This window comes from Talpa europaea, assembly GCF_964194135.1.
Source record: "Talpa europaea genome assembly, chromosome: 12".
In the NCBI taxonomy this organism is placed as follows: domain Eukaryota; kingdom Metazoa; phylum Chordata; class Mammalia; order Eulipotyphla; family Talpidae; genus Talpa; species Talpa europaea.
In genome coordinates this window covers 78,694,632-78,714,328 of record NC_140079.1, presented here as the reverse complement: position 1 = coordinate 78,714,328, position 19,697 = coordinate 78,694,632, and the positions used below count along the sequence as shown (strand labels likewise).

At 44.7% G+C, this 19,697-nt stretch overlaps 1 protein-coding gene across 2 annotated transcripts; it reads right to left on the bottom strand.

The window, feature by feature from the left end:
• Positions 1–884: 884 nt before the first annotated feature.
• BCL7B (BAF chromatin remodeling complex subunit BCL7B) lies at positions 885–17,502 on the bottom strand (the record flags this gene model as incomplete). Of its 2 annotated transcripts, XM_084250878.1 has the most annotated exons (6): positions 885–977; positions 1,242–1,321; positions 1,854–2,024; positions 4,226–4,322; positions 13,561–13,636; positions 17,411–17,502. In XM_084250878.1, 6 exons carry the CDS (start codon positions 17,500–17,502, stop codon positions 885–887), a joined length of 609 nt encoding a protein of 202 aa, XP_084107004.1. The 2 variants fall into 2 exon arrangements, with proteins under 2 accessions (XP_084107004.1, XP_084107005.1); XM_084250879.1 differs by lacking the exon at positions 1,854–2,024.
• Positions 17,503–19,697: the final 2,195 nt, after the last annotated feature.

Here is a 19,697-nt window from a genome sequence, read left to right as displayed (position 1 = left end):
TCTTAAACTTTTTGAAACAAAAAATAAAATCACAAAGTTCAATTAAACATGCAGATTTCAAAGAAAAGTAAACTTTCTAGAAAGTCTGAGCTGAAGGAGTACTGTGGGCAATGGGTACTGTCCTCAAATTCTTGCTGGGGCAGCGTTTGTGGCAGAAGGGAACTGAGGCGGGGGTGCTGGAATGAAAGGTACAGGTGAAAATGGGGAAAGCTGCGTATGTGTGTATGTGTGTGTTGGAAGGGAATGGTTATGGCGGGAAACAAAGGACTGTCACCAGCTAAAAAGCCCACGAGAGGCGGCATAACCTCAGGAATGGGCAGAAGTGCCAAAACAGCAAGAAATCTATATGGACTTTCCTACCCTCATGGGCAGAAAGGCCCATCCCATCCTAGAGGAGGTCCTTCTCCCCTCCAAAGTCTCTACCCACTCCTTCTCCAACAGCAACTGACAGGGCCCTGGCCCTATGGGAAAGGCCATGAATCAATCTACAGTCTCCATTCAAATTCAAGTAACCCTAGGCATGCTCTTCTCCAGAAGGTGCCTTCCACATCTCTTTCCTCTCGTAGAAGCGCCAGCAGCTCAGTCTAGGGATCCTGGAGCAGAGACTGCTACCTGGAGGTGACAGAATGGCTGATAACTCCAGCTGCTTGGGTTGCAAAAAGGACATGAATGCTCCTCTTCTCAGGAGCAAGCAGACACAGGTGTCAAGGATGGGAAGATGATGCTACAGCCTCAAGTCCTACGTCAGCCTTCCAGTCCAGAAGGCCCCTAGGTGCAGACTCTGGACCCCGGTGCTTGCCCTTACCCCAGCAACACAGCACGGCCAGAACCAGAATGCAATAAATAGAGGCAGGGGCCAGGAGGCGAAGATCACCAAGGCGGTGCTAGCTTTCTGAAGCTGTCTGCGGCACTGCGGCTTGGTCCACACAGACGCGTTTCAGGGGCGGGGCACCTGAGTCTTCCTCTTCCTCAGTAATCTATGAGCAGTCAGAACATGGAATTATAGGCCATCCCTCTGAGCCAGAACTTACCCATCCACCCTAATTATAATCCTAAAGCCCACTTTTAACTTCCTCCAGATGACCAAACTTCTTTCCTTCTTTCCTTACAACCTGAAGATACTGGTTTCCCTTGCTGCCTCTGCACCCTGCTAAGGACATCTGATGCTAGTGAGCCAGTTCACATCAATAAAGTCCTTTTTTTTTTTTTTTTTTTTTCTTAGAAATGGGGAAACTCCTTACCTGTGTCTCTAGTGGAACTGGTTCTTCCTTTGTAAGGGTAGGAGGTTCATCGGCAACTTCTGAGGCAGGCAGGGAAGGCTCTGAAAAAACACCAAGGTCAGCATTACTGCAGGATGTCCTGAGATGGAGATTCCTACCTCTCTCTCCTCCTGGGGGAGCATTTCTATGAGCCATGTGGAGGTCCCTGGAGGAGAAGCTACAATGGCTGGAGAATCAATATATTACTCATAGGATATAATGTGAAGAACATAAACTCTGACATCCAGATCCACCAACTAATATCTATGTGGTCTTGGACAAGCAATGTGAGGTTTCTCCTTCCTCATCAGTAAAGTGGAGATAATAGCTGCTCTCCCACAGGGGTTTTGAGGGAATTATACCCAATGTCAAATATAAAAAGAGCCTTACAGACAGCTAAGCAGTCAATTGTGTTGCTAGTTTTCTTCATTATGTTACAGGGTAAAATACAACACATCTCCCCAAATGCCCCAAGCTGTTAGCAAATGGCCGCAAGACTGCTAGGCCCAGGGATACACTCTCTAAAGAAGAGAAACCTCAAGAGCAAAAGGGAGGGCCCTCCCAAGAGGCTGCCCTGGGTCAAAAGAAACTCACCCTCAAGGATCTCCTGACCCAGTGTAGGGGGCTGGGAGTCATCTGTGCGGAAGTCAGAGGTGTGTGCTGGGCTCAGGGACTCGCTCTGTTGGGGGCTGGGGCTTGAGTTGGTGCTGCTGTCCACCTTGAGCTGATAGACATCAGATACAGAACTCTGGTTGCTGTTTTCATCTGAAAATCAAACATGACAAAGGCATCAGCTGAGGATGGTAATTTTCCTCCAGAATAACTCAGTAGAGAGCCAAGGGCCTTGCATCTCCTTAGGCAGTATGGATACAATCCAGCACAATGATCCCTGCTGCAGACACTCCCTGAATTGAAGAAGACCTTCCTCAGGGCTTCTGTGAACTACAAACTACCAAGTCTACAATGAAGTGTATGTTTCATAGAGTGTATTCTAAGCACCAGATACAGTCAGAATCCTTAAGTTTATGCAGTATTTGTAGTTTAGGAAAGTGGGGAGATGCTATTTAATCCCTTCTTTTTAACCAACCAAATACAAAGTGAATCTGGTATTTTCTCACTGCCCAATGAAAGAGAGAGACATAGCTATGCCTCCCAATCCTTCTCGTATCACATGTATAGAAAATGATGTGATCTGTCTGGCACTTAAGGATGTTTGAAGAGGGTGGTAGTGTCTGGAGGTGGTCAATTCAAGCCCTCCAGCTGCCCAGACTCCACCTGCCTCAAGGCTCAAGGGATTACCACTCCAGAAGCTCTGTCTTGAAGGCTAAAAATCACCAGCTAAAACCATAGTTAACAACTTCCTCTCCCTTACTTCCAGCAGCAGTCACCTAATCTGATCCATCTCACCCTCTGATAATACCTGTGTTCTTTCATTCCTCTCCTAGTGCCTTAGTTCAGACCTCATTATCCCTGGTCTGGCCTCCTACAACAGTCACCTAACTACCCCCTTTTCAGTCTCAGACATTCCAGCTGTACATTACGACACTGCCAGAGTGATCTAACGTCAGTGGTTCCTCCTTGCCTAAAGGATAAATTTCAAATTCCAGTCCTTACTGGGTCAGATGTTAGATAGCCCTATCGCTATCTACAAAGTCCCTTCAAACTCTAGCTCACTCCCTGCAATTTTTCCCCAAATACCTTAGATTCCATCTGAGCTTGACCCTAACCCAAGAACAACTTCAGGTATAGGCATTGCTGCCCATCTGCTCCTTCTACTGGTATGACTAGCTCTTTCTGGTCTTCTGGGAAAAGTCCCTACACCAGCCAAAAATACAGCCTGAGTACTACATCCTCCCCAGAGCCCTGTGTCCCATGGTCCCCCAGGTGCATATGACTACTCTCTTTTAAGATCCTGCTGTATCTTGTGCACACCTACATTTACTATTTTACACACCAGTTTCCTTTCAATACATTCTCTGTAGGCAGGCTCTGTGGCTTACTGGTCCTTGAAATCTCCAGTGCAGTATATACATATATGACATGGCACACAGTAGGAATTCATTAAATGTTCACTGAAGGAATGAAAAGGATGAGATGGTAACCACACTAAGGAACTGGAGCTTCAGGTCTCCTAGAGATTTATGACAGCTGAACACCCCACCCACAGCTAAAGAGAAAGTTCCTCTTGTATGCTCCATCCTACATTTAATTAATCTTGGTGGGGTTGGGGAAAAGGAGAAGAGGAGCTAACAGCCTGCTCCTGGTGTAATCAGGAAGAGAAAATCATAAGCCCTTTCCAGTTTTTCCTTCTACAAAGACCACTATCTCCTACACTAAAATGGAAGTACCTTTTCATTATGAAAAAGAATAAAGCTCAGTCACTTCTGAGTTTGGGCAAACATTTTTCTCCTGAGCATCAGTCCCCTTCAATAGGGATGACAATAACTGTCTGGTAAGGCTAACAATGAGAAACTGAAGTGGCCATGCTCTGTAAACAGTAACTGCCATGTAGGTGTAAGAAAGGTAATATGGGACTGCAGAGCTGAATCAGGCAGGACGTTTAGTGAAGACTAGCTGAGGAAGCAGAATTTGGACTAACAGTGGCTAGGCAGATGCCTGGTTTTAGGGAGACTATTCTAAGACACTCTCACAAAATACACAGTGTAAAGAAAGAGTTTTTGATCCAGAAAATCAGGACCTAGCAAGGGGTCTGTCACTTACTAGTTAAATGACTTTAGATACCTAATTTCACATCTCTAAGTCTCAGATTCCTTAAATGGAAATACTTGAGGACAGTATTATCTACCTTGCAGGGTAATTTGAAGTTTAAATGAAAAGACTTATGTAAAGTGCCTAGCAAGATATCAGCAAAACTTAGGCACTGAAATGATATACAGAACTATTCTTATTAATGGGTTCATCTAAGTTTTCAATTTCCTGCAAGGAAGAGTAAGGACGCAACTCACCCTGGAATTCAAGAAGGAGAGAGGAATTGGCTGAGGCATCAGAGGGAAAGCCATTAGGTTCCCGGGCTGCTGAACTGTTCGATTTTGACTTTTCTTTCTAGAAAAGGAAAAAAAGAGGAATATGACAGAGCCAAGCAGGAGACTCATAGGAAGGGAGGATACTATCTGAGACCTCCAGAGAGGTCCGGATTAGGTTGGAATAGGAATAATGACAGTGGTTTGAGAATCCAGGATCAAAAGGAGTAACAGAATCCCAGACAAGGTATCCCGAAGCCTCAGTGTCTCTATCTGTAAAATGAACCTGTCTGGCTCTAAAAGCATGAAAAGGTGAGAGATAGATACATATACATCTACTGGAGCTACTAGTGGCATTCTGCTTTCTGCCCTCATCAAAAAGCTTCCCATCCATTCCATGGGTGGATAAGCAAGAATCTTAACATACTCATTTGAGAAAGATTCCTTTTTCAGTAGCATAGCAGGAAAAAAAAAAGTGAAAGACCTCTGAGTAGACAAAGGAAGAAGTCACTTTACATGTAACGCAGGCAAGGACAGGAGAAAGGGGCCCCTACTAACTCTTTTCCTGACCAATCAGCCCCATTGAAAATGATCACCTCAAGTCTACCTTTGCCTGTAACATTTCTTTCAAGCAGGCCGCAGATCACTCAAGCAGGGGAACCATAGTGGGAAGAGAAATACTAGTATGCCTCAAGCAAGCTATCCCATCAAGAAAAGAAACAATCCAAGCATTTGCAAATTAGAGCAACCCAAAAGCCAAAAGTTTAAATCTGGGAAATCTCAAACTTACTAATTCCTAATTTTTATACATACCGGTGCATTGTACATGCATTGTACTAGTAATACAATTTACTGTTAATAACTTTCAGTTGTACCTCTGCAATAAATTATACATGTTTATACATGTCTTTCCCTTAGTTTATCATATGCAGATATGTTTAATGTAATTATCTGTTACCATTCTACTACATAAGCAATATAACCATAATTTTTATCTGCATAGTATCCCATGTCCCTTAATTACTTCTCAACATTAGACGTTTAGTTTTAGCTTATTTAGGGTTGTGTTTATTGCCACTACGAATAAAGTCACAACACTCAACTATCACTTTTTCTTGGAATTTTTATTTGGATAAATTTGCAAAAATACCAAAACTTCTAGATCAATAAGTATAAACATGTTTTTCTTGAAATACTTGTACCTTATCACTTTCTAAAAGTATGGTGGTAATATATATGGTGTACTATTACAGCAGCCATGCCAACATTTAGCTTTATTATTATTTTTCTGAGAATCACTTATATATTTTTTTAAATTTATTTTTATTTTTATTTTTTTTAAATAGAGGCATGTTTTATTTATTTATTTATTTGTTTGTTTGTTTTGTTTATACATGCACTGGGTACAGTCAGAAGCACGGGAGGGTGAGAGAATTCACCAGAGCCAGAGCGGGGAGCAGAGCAGGCAGAAGGACCGAAGTACACTGCTGAGGGGAGCAGCGGGCGGCAGGAGGGGTCTGTGCGCCATGTGGGACCCTCCTCCGGTGGCCGGGGAGCAGCTGGGGATTGAACTGGCGCCGCAGAGGCCGCGGGCAGCTTCGCAACCCAGCGCTCTACCGCTGCACCACCGGGGAGGCCCAGAATCACTTATATTTATCTTAGTGATTCTGTGTTCATGTAAAGTAAGTATTCACTACAGGGAATTATGAAAATACAGAAAATTGCCTGTACAACTAAAGACGACCTTACATGTATTTGTAGGAAAATGGATCAAGATAAATTATTCGAACTTGCTTCCCCTCTCCCATTCATCAATATTCAAAACACTACACCAGATGTAGATGTCCCTTGTATATTACCTTCTGAGCATAAATTCCTATCCTAGAGATAAAACTTTAGAGCAAAGGGATAAAGACTTTAAATGCTTCTTTTTCCCCCCTCAGCTTTATTCTGGTACAACTGACAAAATCATAGAATATTTAAAGTATACAGTGTGGTGATCTGATATATGTATACATTGTGAAAGGACTCTCACCATCTAGTTAAGTAACACATTCCTCACTAAAAGCATTTAAATATACTTTTCCAATCAACTTCACCTGTATAAAATAAAATTGTGCCAATTTATTTTCCATAAGCAATGACCCACTCTCTAGCCTTCACATTTTTCCTTTACCAATTCAGCCATCATTATTTTCCATTTTTCCTAATCCAACAGGTTAATGCTAGTAACTGACAAGATGGCACTTTACCATGGACAGTGGAGGGTAAACTGATACTAATGGACCTTAGCACCCAGTTGAGCAACCAACACTGTGAGATGTCTTTGGGGACCAAGGGCTGTGTCCTAAGGAGGAAAAATATGAAATAGGAAAGGGCTAAGAGCTCTTAAGTGCAAAATACATCCTACCCAAGAGATTTAACTGCCTGACCTCTGGCCCTTATGGTAAAGACATCACTAAGGCTAGGGTTGGATGAAGAATAAAGAGTGGCTTTAACTCCCCCACAACTTTCATCTTTCAATTCCCTGGGCCAAATTAGAGCAACCCAAGTGATAAGAAAGGAAGCTGTTTCCAGGAAAATATGGCAGTTCCATGGGAGGCAGAAGGTGAAACTGGGAAAAAGGGAAAGGTTCAACTTTGAAGCTACCCCACCCCCAAAATTCTTTCAGCAGAGGAAAAAAACAGAGTTCAGGCTCCTATCCTCCTCTCAAGTTTTGTATTACTAAAACCAAGGCAGCTGAGAGTCCCAAGGGAATAAAAGATGAGGAAACAGAAAAAGCTAACAGACATTAGGGAAAAACAAGCATCATGAATAGCAGAGTAAGCTGTAGCAGAAGCAGACTAGTGGGACAAAAGAATTTAAACACATTCAAAGCTCCTCAGAAAGACAAAATGATACTGAAAAGATTTTTTTTAAAAAAACATTTATTTATATATTCATACAAGCACTGGGTGCAGTCAGAAGCATGGGAGGGTGAGAGAATTCGCCACATCGGGGAACAGAACAGGCAGACTGATGAAATACACTGCTGAGGGGAGCAGCAGGCACTGCAGGAGAGGTCTGCATGCCATGTGGGACCCTCTCCGGCGGCCAGGGATCGAACCGGCGCTGCAGAGGCTGCGGGCAGCTTCGCAGCCCAGCGCTCAACCACTGCACCACCAGGGGAGGCCTGTGAAAAGATGTTTTGAGCCAACTGAAGAAATATGGTATAATAAATATAATAGTTCAGGGCCTCCCTGGTGGTGCAGAGATTAAAGTCTCAGCGCTATCCAGCTATCACCAGCCACTGCCACATGAGCGATCCCCAGCTGGGGAGTTAACCCACAGGGAACAGCAGACTTCTGTCTTGCCCACTGTTCCCCTCAGCAGCATATTTCAGTAGATCCACCTGTTTTTGTTTTTTTTTAAGATTTATTTATTTATACAGGAACTGGGGTATAGGCCAGAGACATAGGAAGGTGAGAGAATTCACCAGAGACAGAGCGGGGAGCAGAACAGGCAGAAGAACCAAAAGCACCGCTGATGGGAGCAGCGGGTGAGACAGGAGAGGTCTGCTGCGTCATGTGGGTATCTCCCTGGCTGGCCGGGAATTGAACCTGCATTGCAGAGGCTGTGGACAGCTTCACAGCGTTGTACTCAACCCACTGCACCACTGGGAAGGCCCTAGATCCACCTGTTCTTCTCCCCACTCTGTCTTTGGTACATTCTCTCACCCCAGGCACTTCTGGCCTACCCTCCAGCTCTTGTATGCATAAACAAACAAACAAACAAAATAATTCAAAGTAATTAAATGAATGAGTATAATAGCAGAAATAGATACACCTAGAGATGATTTTTTTTTTCCGAGGAAGAATAGGGCTGCAGGTCAGAAGTACAGGGGTGAGAGGATTCAGAGACACAGTGGGGTGTATGGGTGAGACAAGAGACATCTGCAGTGCCATATATGGGTTAGCTCCCTGGCCAGGGATCCAACTCAGGCTGTAGAGGTGATAGCTAGATACAGCTGAGATTAATAAGGAAAAAATGGGTAGAGCTATCAGAATGCATCAGGAAAAGGATAAAAATGAAATGAATGGGAGAAAAGCTATGAATACAGAAGCTAATATATTAGCATTACAGGATATCCATTCTTACAGAAGTCCTAGAAGTTCAAAAATTCTAGAAGAAATTCTAAAAGATAACAGGAATACTGAAGGTTACCTACAAAACAAGGATTAGACTGACATCAGTTTTCTCAACACCACCAGAAGCATAATTGAGTAATAGCTCTAAAATGCTGAAAGTATTTTGAAACTAGAATTTCATATACAGATACAATGATCAATTAAACATGAAATTAAAACAAATATATTTTCAGGAATAAAAAAAGATATTTTCAGAAAGTTTTCTCCACAAAAGTCCTCTTTGACAAAATTCTTGAAGAATGTATGCCAGCAAGAAGAGAAAATAATCTAGAAAGCAGTAAGAATTAAGTTGCAAAGGGTTAGTAAATAATCAGTAAAGTTTACTTTGTCTAAATAAGCGGTGATTGGACCTCCCTGGTGGCACAAAGGGTTGAGCGCAGCGCTGTGAAGCTGTCCGCAGCCTCTGCAGCGCAGGTTTGAATCCCGGCCGGCCAGAAAGCAACCCACAAGGCGCAGAAGATCTCTCCTATTTCGCATGCTGCTCCCCTCAGCAGTGTATTTCAATCTGCCTGTTCTGTTCCCCACTCTGTCTCTGGTGAATCCTCTTACCCCCCGCACCTATGGCCTGTACCCCAGTTCTTGTATGCATAAATAAATCTTTAAAAAAAAATCCTAATTCTAAAAAAAATAATAATAATAAAGCGGTGACTAAAACAAGAAATATCTATAAAATTCTGAACAGAATTCCAGTCAAAACTAAGGATAGGAAAGGGAGAAAAGTGGGGGAAGGACGGAAGCCAGAGGTGTTTAAAATATATTATGGGTTATCAGAGTCACAAGGAAAACACAGATTTTGAATAAGCTTTATATATTGACAGGGAAAAACAGTAAATATAAACTTTTAAGTGAGAAGTAGCCAACAGAAAAAAAAATAGAATGTAGGATTTTCAAATCAGGAACAGAAAACCCATCCATTCAACATGAGATAGAGATTTTTAAAAAGTACGTTACAGCAGAAATCATAGTTCTTGTTAGTATAACTTTTAGGTGGTCACATTTTCCCAGATTCCTGACAATTAAATGTGTCACACAAGCTATTCTGAATAAGCACAGTAGTAAGTATACATGGTCTGAGACAATTTCTAAGAAGCTCCTTCAATACCATCTGCCTGCACAACAACTCCTGCTGCCCAGAACCTGAATGTGTTGAATGAATGAACCTTAACTTTGAAATTTAAGGTAAAAATGGAGCAGAGGAATAGGAAGCTGCTATGTAAAAAGTATAAGAGAGTTTTAGTTCTGCAGATGAAGCATTTTGGAGACTGGTGGCACAACAATGTGAATGTACTTATCACTACTGAACTTAAAAAATGGCTAGGATTAAAAATGGAAATCCCACATAACCCAGCAATACCTCTATTAGGTATTTATACAAGTACTTTGAAAACCTTAATATGAATATTTTTCTACACCCTTATACACAGTGGCATTGTCCACAATTGCCAAGTCATGGAATCAATCTAAATGTTCTTCAAGAGACAAGTGGATAAAGAAATCATGGAATATTACACAGCTGAATACTCAATATTACACAGTTGAATACTCAGTATTACACAACTGGAAAAAAAAGATGAAATAGTGGCATCTGGACAAAATGGCTAGACCTTGAGGTGATTTTATGAAGTGAAATAAATCAAAAAGTGAAACACAGGTATCAGATGGCTTTACTCATCTACAGAATATAAATAACCAAAATAACATACACAGGCAAAACACAGTAGAAATATATCTTGAACTCAGTTAAAGAGTATAATGGTTGGGCCTCCACGGTGGCCTAGCAGTTAAGTCTCAGCGCTATCATTGCTAAGGCCTGAGGTTGATCCCAGCCAGGGAGTTAACCTGTATATGGGGCAGCAGACCTCTCCTCTCTCTTGCCTGCTGCTCTCCTCAGCAGTGTATTTCAGTAGATCTGCCTGTTCTGCTCCCCACTCTCCCGGTGAATCCTTTCACGCACACCCCCACACCTCTGGCTCACATCCCAGTTCTTGTATGCACAAATAAATAAATCTTAAAAAATATATATATATATATAATATATATATATATATAAAATATATATATACGACAAAGACTCATCAACTCCACACCCAGAAATATATCCACATACTGATTAAGAATGTTCACACTGGGCCTCCCCGGTGGCGCAGCGGTTGAGCGCTGGGTTGCGAAGCTGCTGGCGACCTCTGTGGCGCCGGCTCGATTCCAGGCTGCTCCCCGGCCACCGGAGGAGGGTCCCACATGGCGCGCAGACCTCTCCTGCTGCCCGCTGCTCTCCTCAGCAGTGTACTTCGGTCCTTCTGCCTGCTCTGCTCCCCGCTCTGGCTCTGGTGAATTCTCTCACCCTCCCGCGCTTCTGACTGTACCCAGTGCATGTATAAACAAAACAAAACAAAACAAAAAAGCCTCTATTTAAAAAAAAAAAAAAAAAAGAATGTTCACACTATTCCTATTGCCATAAACTGGGAACAACCAAGAACATCAAACTGTAGAAGAATGAGAAAAATTATACTATAGTTCTATAAAGACATTCCATATAGCAATGAGAGGAAACAAACAGCTCCGAAGACAACATGCATAAATTTTACAGGGATGAATTTATAAACATAATGCTGAGCAACATAAGATACACAAAATAGATACATTATGATGCTGTTTATATAAAGCTAACAGTGTTTACAAATGACTAATAAGTGCTAAGAAAAACAAAAGTAGGAGAGATTATGTCTAGAGGGAGACAGGGGGATGTTGGGAAGAGTTGCACAGAGGGCTCTGGGGGAGTGGCAATGCTCTACCTTTTTTTATGGGGAGGTTTGCAAGGGTATTAGTTTTATTTTTTTTAAAAAGATTTATTTATTTATACAAGCACTGGGTATAGTCAGAAGCACAGGAGGGTGAGAGGATTCACCAGAACCAGAGCCAGAGCGGGGAAGCAGAACAGGCAGAAGGACCGAAGTACACTGCTGAGGGGAGCAACAGGCATGGCAGGAGAGGTCTGCACGCCATGTGGAACCCTCGCCCGTTGGCCGGAGATCAAACTGGCACTGCAGAGGCTGTGGACAACTTCACAGCCCAGCGCTCAACCGCTGCACCACCGGGGAGGCCGGGTATTAGTTTTATATTAGATATACTATATATTTATGTTTTATATACTTTTATTTGTTTTATATTTTATATTCTTTTTTAAAAAAAGATTTAGTTATTTATGCATACAAGAACTGAGGTACAGGCCAGAGGTGTGGGGGGGGGGAGAGGATTCACCAGAGACAGAGTGAGGAACAGAACAGGCAGACTGACTGAAATACACTGCTGAGGGGGGCAGCGGGCCATCAGGAGAGGTCTGCTGTGCCATGTGGGTAGCTCCCTGGCCAGGGATTGAACTTGTGCTGCAGTGGCTGCAGCAAGCTTCATAGGTTGCGTCCTAACCCCTTGTGCCACCAGGGAGGCCCTATATTTTATATACTTAAAAACAATTCAAAAAAAGGATTTCCCTGGTTGTGCAGGGGTTAAAGTCTCAGCACTATCAGCTGTTACCAGCCACAGCAGCATGAATTCAATCCCCAGCCAGGGAGCTGACCCACATGGCGCAGTAGATCTCTCCTGTCTTGCCAGCTGCTCCCCTCAGCAGTGTATTTCAGTAGATCTGCCTGTTCTGCTCCCCACTGTCTCTGGTGAATCCTCTAACACACATCCACCCCCACCCCTGCCTACCCCAGTTCTTGTATGCATAAATAAATAAAATAAATTTTCAAAAAAATTTAGGAAAAAGTCAGAGACAATCTTGTTGTTTATAACCTAGGGATGTATATAGATAAATGTAGTGGCCACTGCATATAAACAGAATATAATGCAAAAGTCAAAGGTAATAACTATTCACAATTACAGAAACATGAAGAATTCTCAAAAACAAAAGAATAGAGGGTCACAGTAATAGGTTTATTGCACAATTCTATAAACAGATATAATTTTTTTTTAACTGCACTTGAAACAATACTATGTTTTTTTTTTTTTTTCCAAGAATACACAGGTGTCAAATAAACCCATAAAAGAGTAATTGATAAAGGGCCTCCCTGGTGGTACAAGGGGTTAAGACACAACCTATGAAGCTGTCTGCAGCCTCTCCAGCGTGAGTTCAATTCCCTGGCCAGCCAGGGAGCAGTTGCCCACATGGCACAGCAGACCTCTCCTGACTCGCCCGCTGCTCCCCTCAGCAGTGTACTTCGGTCAATCTGCCTGTTCTGTCTCTGGTGAAGCCTCTCACCCCTAAACCTCTGGCTTGAACCGCAGTTCTTGTACCCATAAATAAATAAATCTTTAAAAAAAAAGAAATTGTCTTATATAAAAAAGAGTAATTGATAAAGGCATATACATATTAAACACAATACACTACAGTGGGTAGCTAACTAAAAAAAAGTAGGAATCAGGGCCTCCCTGGTGGTGCAAGGGGTTAAATCTCAGCACAATTAAGCTATTGCCAGCCACTGCAGCACAAGTTCGAGCCCGGCCAGGGAGCTAACCCACATGGCACAGAAGACCTCTCCTGTTTGCCTGCTGCTCCCCTCAGTAGTGTATTTCAGTCAATCCACCTGTTCTGCTCCCCACTCTATCTCTGGTGAATCCTCTCATCCCCCAACTCCCCGCACCTCTGGCCTACACCCCAGTTCTTGTATGCATGAACAAATAAATCTTAAAAAAAAAAAAAAAAGCAGCAATCAGCAAATTTCTTTCTTTTAAGGCCCTTTAGGGCCAGAAAATATTTTAGGCTCTGTGGACCATTAGGTCTTATGGCCACTACCCAACTCTGCCATTACAACTCAAAAGCTGACACAGGCAACAAGGAAACCAAATGGGCACTGCAGTATTCCAATAAAACTATGCTGACAACCACAAGGAATAGACCTGGGCTGTAGCTTGCCAGGTCCTGGAAAACAGGAATGGGTTAAGGAAAGGGAATGGGGTGTGAGGGGGTGGGGGAATAATAAAGAAAGAGGATTTGCATTAACCAAAGAAAGCAGGTGCTTTTAATTACTTTCAATTCAATTCTGATGAAACAAATCCTTTTTAATTAAGAAGATGATGAATGAAGGAAGGGAAGGAAGAAAAGGGTGCCTTTTGTTTTGATTTTCTTCTACTTACCTCCTTGCTGTCTGTCACAGGAACCCACTTAAATATCCTAAGGGATGTGTCACCTACAGTCACCCACTTTTTCTCCCTAAAAGAAAAAAACACTTTTTAGAACTAATAAAACAATACATTTTCTGTGGGTTTTTTTTAAGATTTATTTATTTATGCATTGTAGGGTAAAGAAAATATCAGGCTTTTCTGCCCTTCCGCCATCAGGATAGATGATGGATCCTTGTCCTGAATGCATGCCTGATGGCGGGCACCTGGAATAGGGTGTGGGCAAAGGTAGATGGGATTCAGCTGAGTTAAGACTGTGCTTTTTAAGGGCGGCGTCACGGGGAGCCAGCAGGAGCAGCAGCACCAGTAGCAGCAGCAGAAGCCGAAGCCGAAAGAGAAGCCGAGAAGTAACAGAACGAACGCTAGAGAGCCCAGAAAGAGTGAAGATTTGCTGGGGGCTGGGAGGCCTGCCAGCCTCCCAGCCCTCCAGCCAGCACCCCTGCCTGCCATATGCCTGGTGAACCCCAAATAAAAAACCTGCAAAACTACTGAGGACTCTGACTCCTCCTTTACCCGGTCTGCATGGGATCAGAAAACCTGCACCTGTGTCCAGTCCTGACCTTACATGCATACAAGAACTGGGGTACAGGCCAGAGGTGTGGGGGTGAGAGGATTCACCAGAGACAGAGTGGGGAACAGAACAGGCAGACTGACTGAAATACACTGCTGAGGGGAGCAGCAAGTGAGTCAGGAGAGGTCTGCTGCATCATGTGGGTAGCTCCCTGGCCAGGGATTGAACTCATGCTTCAGTGGCTGTGGCGAGCTTCATAGGTTGCATCTTAACCCCCTGTGCCACCAACGAGGCCCCACATTTTCTATTCTTTTTTTTTTGAAGCTGTTTTATTTTTTAAATTTATTTATTTATTTATACAAGAACCAGGGTACAGGCCAGATGCACGGGAGGGTGAGAGCATTCACCAGCGACAGAGCGGGAAACAGGCAGACTGACAAAATACACTTCTGAGGGGAGCAGCGGGCAAGACAGGAGAGGTCTGCCGTACCACGTGGGACCCTTGCCGGCCGGTGGGGATAGAACCAGCGCTGCAGAGGCTGCGAATAGCTTCACAGCGCGGCGCTCAACCGCCTGCGCCACCAGGGGAGGCCCACATTTTCTGCTCTTAACTTTTGCTTTTCTACTTTTCAGCATATCACTCCTTAAGTCTTAAATTGACTTCTAAACTTCTCCAACAAATTGCCTTGTAGCTTTCAGTGCAAAATCATCCTGAAAGTAATCATCCCTTCCTGAAAGTATTCACTATGAAATTCCTTTGGCTCTGAACCCTCTCCTTGCCATCCGTCCTCATGTATAGTGTACCAAAGCCTTTTTTTCTCACAGACTATACCAACAGAATGCTAGCACATTTTCAAACCCAGATATTTACCTAACACCATTTTTTTATTTTCCAAAAATTTAGTTCAGGAGATACAGGATATATAGGAATGAAAAATACCCTGGAGCTCATAGGAATGAAAAATAAGGAGATGATTTTAACACTTGAAAGTAGCAAGGAAGTTAAGACAACTGAAAGAGTAAGGCTGGATACCTGATTGAGGGGAGGACTCTTGTAGAACTCTGGGTTGAAAACTACTCCATTAAAGAATAGTAACAGAAGCCAAGACAGGATGCTCCCTGATAATAGAAGGGCACATCACACTGGCTTCTGAAAGAGGTGAGGCAAAGCCATGAAAGAACTGCTTTAAGATTTACTTTCCAAAAGGAAGTAACTTTTGAGATAAGCCTTTAAAAAGTCCCCTACCCAGACCCCTTCTCACCCACCTCCCCTCAGGCATGTACCTGGGAAAGGCAAGTGACTAAGCAAATACAAGGACAAGCATAGGCAGGGAACCTACCTTATGACTTAAGGGTTTCAAGTCCAAATCTGAGGTTACAAAAAAGCAAAAATCTGATAATACTGTTCAGCAAACGAGTAAAGTATCTATGATGTAACAAAAAGAATGAACTAAAAAGATAAAAATTGGACTTCATTCCTGGGCCAGTCACTCTACTTCCTGATTTAACAAAAAATATTTAACATACATGACCCTGAGCTAGGCTCTGGACACATAAAGGACATGATGCAGCCTCACAGATCAGGTATTCCAGTTGGAGACAGACATCAAACAACTCAACTCACAATTAGTTACTTAATCATTAGGTTTAACTATATCAAATTACCATTTTTGTCCTTAAAAGGCTAAATTAGGTAATCTGTTTATGATTCAACCTAATACAACTGTAGCAAGTTCTATGAAAGGGACCTGATCTAGACTGTGAATCTTGACAGGTGTCATTGAGCAAACAATTAAAAAAAAATTATTTATTTATGCATTTAAGAGCTGGGGTGTAGGTCAGAGGTGGAGGTTGGGGAGGGAGGTGAGAGTATTCACCAGAGACAGAGTGCGGAGTACAACAGACAGATCTACTGATATACACCGCTGGGGGAGCAGCAAGCAAGACAGGAGAGGTCTGCTGCGCCTTATGGGTCAGCTCCTGGCCTGCGGATCAAATTCTGTGCTGCAGTGCCTGCTGACAGCTTCATAGTGCTGAGACTCAACCCCTTGCACCACCAGGGAGGCCTGAGGAAACAATTTTTGAGTTGAGCTCAGAGCAGAGGGAGAGGAAGGATGCCAGGCAGCAGGAACAAAAGTGTGGTTCCAATGGAAGGAGGGCCAGCAACCTGGGAAAGGCTATGTGTTGAGTCAGGCAGGTGAGGGTGGAAAGATCTTTGGTCTTTATGCTAAAAGCAAGAAAGGGTGATGAAAGCATTGTTTTCTAAGCAAGAGAGTGCAAATGGTAAGATTTACACTTAAGAACTATGAAATCATTCAGTGCAGCCTGAGGAACTAATTGGGGAATGAGCAAAAGCTAACAGCAGGTAAATCCTTAAATCCTAGGAAGGTTGGCATGGAGTTGTAGGTGAGAGGCAGGTTATCTGGTCCAGGTTGCTGGTGGGAGAAGAGAAGGCCAGAAGAGAAAATGTGTTGATTCTTGTTTCACAAAAAATACAGGCTTATATTTGGAGGGGATAATAAAGAAAGAAAGAAATTATTTAACTCATATACATGAAGCTCTTGAATACTGAGGTAAGGAACTTGGTCTTGTGGGGTAAAGACACAAAAAGTCCAAAGACACGATGGGGTGAAAAGCCTGAAATTCTCAATTAGCGGCCATCGGCTAGAGGAAAGGACTCAAAATGCTGGTCAATAGTTACAAATACAAGAAAATGTGACAATGCCACGATTGAAGGAACGCCACACGAGCCGTTCCTAAACCTGGGGTGTGGAGGGGGAACGGCGCGGGAGGGGGTAGGTCTCAATTCCTCTGCTAACAGCTCAAGCGTGAGGGTCAGCATCAGGCAGTGAGAGGCATCTGGACTCCCGTTCGCAGGCCAGCTCCCTGGCAGGTGGATACCCAGCAGCTCTCACCAAACTTGGACGAGGTAAAACGTAGAGCGCTCAGCCTGGCCGACGGTCAACACCCAGAGATAGCCGGGTACACGACAATTCAGAAGGCCAAGAAGCCCCGAGGTGAGCGGGCGAGCCGAGCAAGGCCCCCCGGGCCCGGCCGGCAGCGAGCCCCGCCAAGGGCAGGTGGGCGGGCCTCCAAGCCGGGCGGCACGCTGATTGGTCGCGGCCCGCGCGCCCTCTGACCCCACGCCGACGAGAGCGGCGCCCTCCTCCCGCCTTCTCCAGCTCCCCCCTCCCCCAGCGCCGGCCGGCCGGCTCCCACCCCGCCCGCCAGTCCGGCGCTCCGCGGGGCCTGCGCTGGCCATCCCCGCTAGCACCCTCAGGCCCGGCCCCTCACCATTTCCGCACTTTCTCGATGGCCGCCATCACCTTCTTGATGTCATCCTTGGCCCGGCTGCGGGTCTCGGCGCGGACCGACCGGCCCGACATGGCGGCGGCGGGAGCGGCGGGGGCCGGGGCACTGCTCCCAAGACACGGGGAATCGCGCGCCTCACGCGCCGCCGCCCGCCCGCTGCAGCAGCGTCACCGCGCCCGTCGCCCCCTCCGTGCGCGCGTGCGCGAGAAAGCGCGCGCACCCGCCCGCCCCTTGGGGCGCGAGGCCTCAGTGCGCTTGCGCGCCCCGCCCCGGGCGTCCGTCCCTGGGTGCCCCGGGTGTCGCCTTGGCCCCCAAGCAGGCGGGGTACGCGGCGAGCAGGTGGCACGTGCTGCAGGCAGTGCGAGGTGCGAGGCGTTGCCTGTGCGGTTCCTGGCTCTCTCCCAGGAAATTGAAGGGTTAGCACCTTCTTCCTCTGACCAGGACTGCTGAGTGCCTTTATCTTATGGCCTTGGCCCAAATGGGACCAAATTCTGACCCTCTGTCATGCTGCCTTTCCTGGCCTGTGCCCTACTCCCAGATATAAAGCTGTGCTCCAACCAAGGAGGAGTTCACACCTTTCTCCAGAAGCCTTCCAACCTTTGCACACACTTGTTCGCCACCTAGAATTCTCTTCCCTTGATGAACTAACTCTTCCAACATCCATCCAGTTCGAACTCACTTGAAATAGTCTTCCCAGGATGTCCTAGTGCTCCACTTGTGTTTACACTAAGCACTACATTATTGTCTCATTTGGTTAAACTGTTGATTAAATGATGCCTGTTTTAGGAAAGATTCTGTGCTAAGTGCTGAGGACAAAACCTAGGTATTTGCTTTCAAAGAGCTTCCAGTTTAGCACACCTGTCCAGGATACAGGCATGTAAAATGCCATTTGATAAATGCTAGGCTGAGGGAAGTACAGGTGTTATGACAACCATAATCTAGATGAGGGGTGTCCAGTGGCTTCTGGTGGTGGAGAGGAAAATCTTAAAGATGGCCTCTGAAAAAAGAACAGGTGCTATACTGCAAGCCTTACCATGATCACAGACATTATAAATGTACAATAAGGGTTCAGGTGAATGTTGAATCCAGTGCAGCTCTCTTGCTCTCTGGCCCTTCCCAGCCCACCCCTTCTATACCTCCTAGGCAGGCATTTATGCCTGCAATATGCAGGGAGGGTCCTACAGCAGTGGCTTCAGGAGACTTTGCTTTGACTGATAGTGGCTGCTGCTCTCACCTTTAGAGAAACTGCCTTCTGTATGCCCCCGGAGAAATGCCTAGTGAATCCTAAAGGTGACAGCCTCCAACTCTTAACTGTTCAGCCTTTCATGACCCACCAGCATTATGGCTTGATTAGCATGTGTCATGAGCAGCCCAGAAGTAGCATCTGTCTGACTTAAGAGCTGAACCAGCTTGTGGAGGGAAGGGATGATTGTAGAAATAATGGGATCAAAGGTGACACATCTGTTTCTCAAACCCAGTTCATTCGAAATAGCTCAGCCCAAGCACTGCCTGAGTACCTGCTATATGCCCTACAGCACTAGACACTAGGTGACTCAAAGATGAATAAGACATGCACTCTGCCTTCAAGGTAAGGATGAGGAAAGCAATAGAAAAATGCTAGACAAAATGTGGTATGTGTCCTGGAAGAAGCCAGCTCTCTAGATGTCTCCAGTTCTGTTTATAGGCGTCCTGGTCTTGGGTACATGGTCCAAAATTTAGCAGTTATGTCTAATTTCCTCTTTCATCCTTGTCCAAATCCCAACCAGTCTCCCATCTGAGGTTTCTTGCTTATAACTTCGTCAACTCCACAGACCACTGTTTCTCCCAGCTGTACTAGCCGCTTGCACCTAATTTTTCCTCCAGTTCACTGTGCCAGTTGCTCACCTTCCTCGTGCCATCACCTGCTCTAGTGTCCCATTTCCTGACAACAATTTGTTCACCTAGCCTTACATTCCCTACATTATCTCCAGTGGGGCTCACTGTGTAAGAGAGCCATTGCAGCGAGTGCCTACCAACTATTCCCAGCACAGATTCCCTCTGTTAACATTGTTTTCTTAAAAAACAAACAAAAAAATCCATGCCTTGATAATTTCGTGGTGAGAGACTCAGGCTAGATGCTGAGAGGGTTGCAGAGATGAGCCAGCCCAGACCTCTGCCTTGGGCAAATTGCATTCGAGGCAGTGGCTTCCCCTGTCACTCAGAGTAAAAGTGACAGTGGTCTACAATGTCCTACCTGTCCCTGCATGCCCCAATAATTCTTTCACTTCAT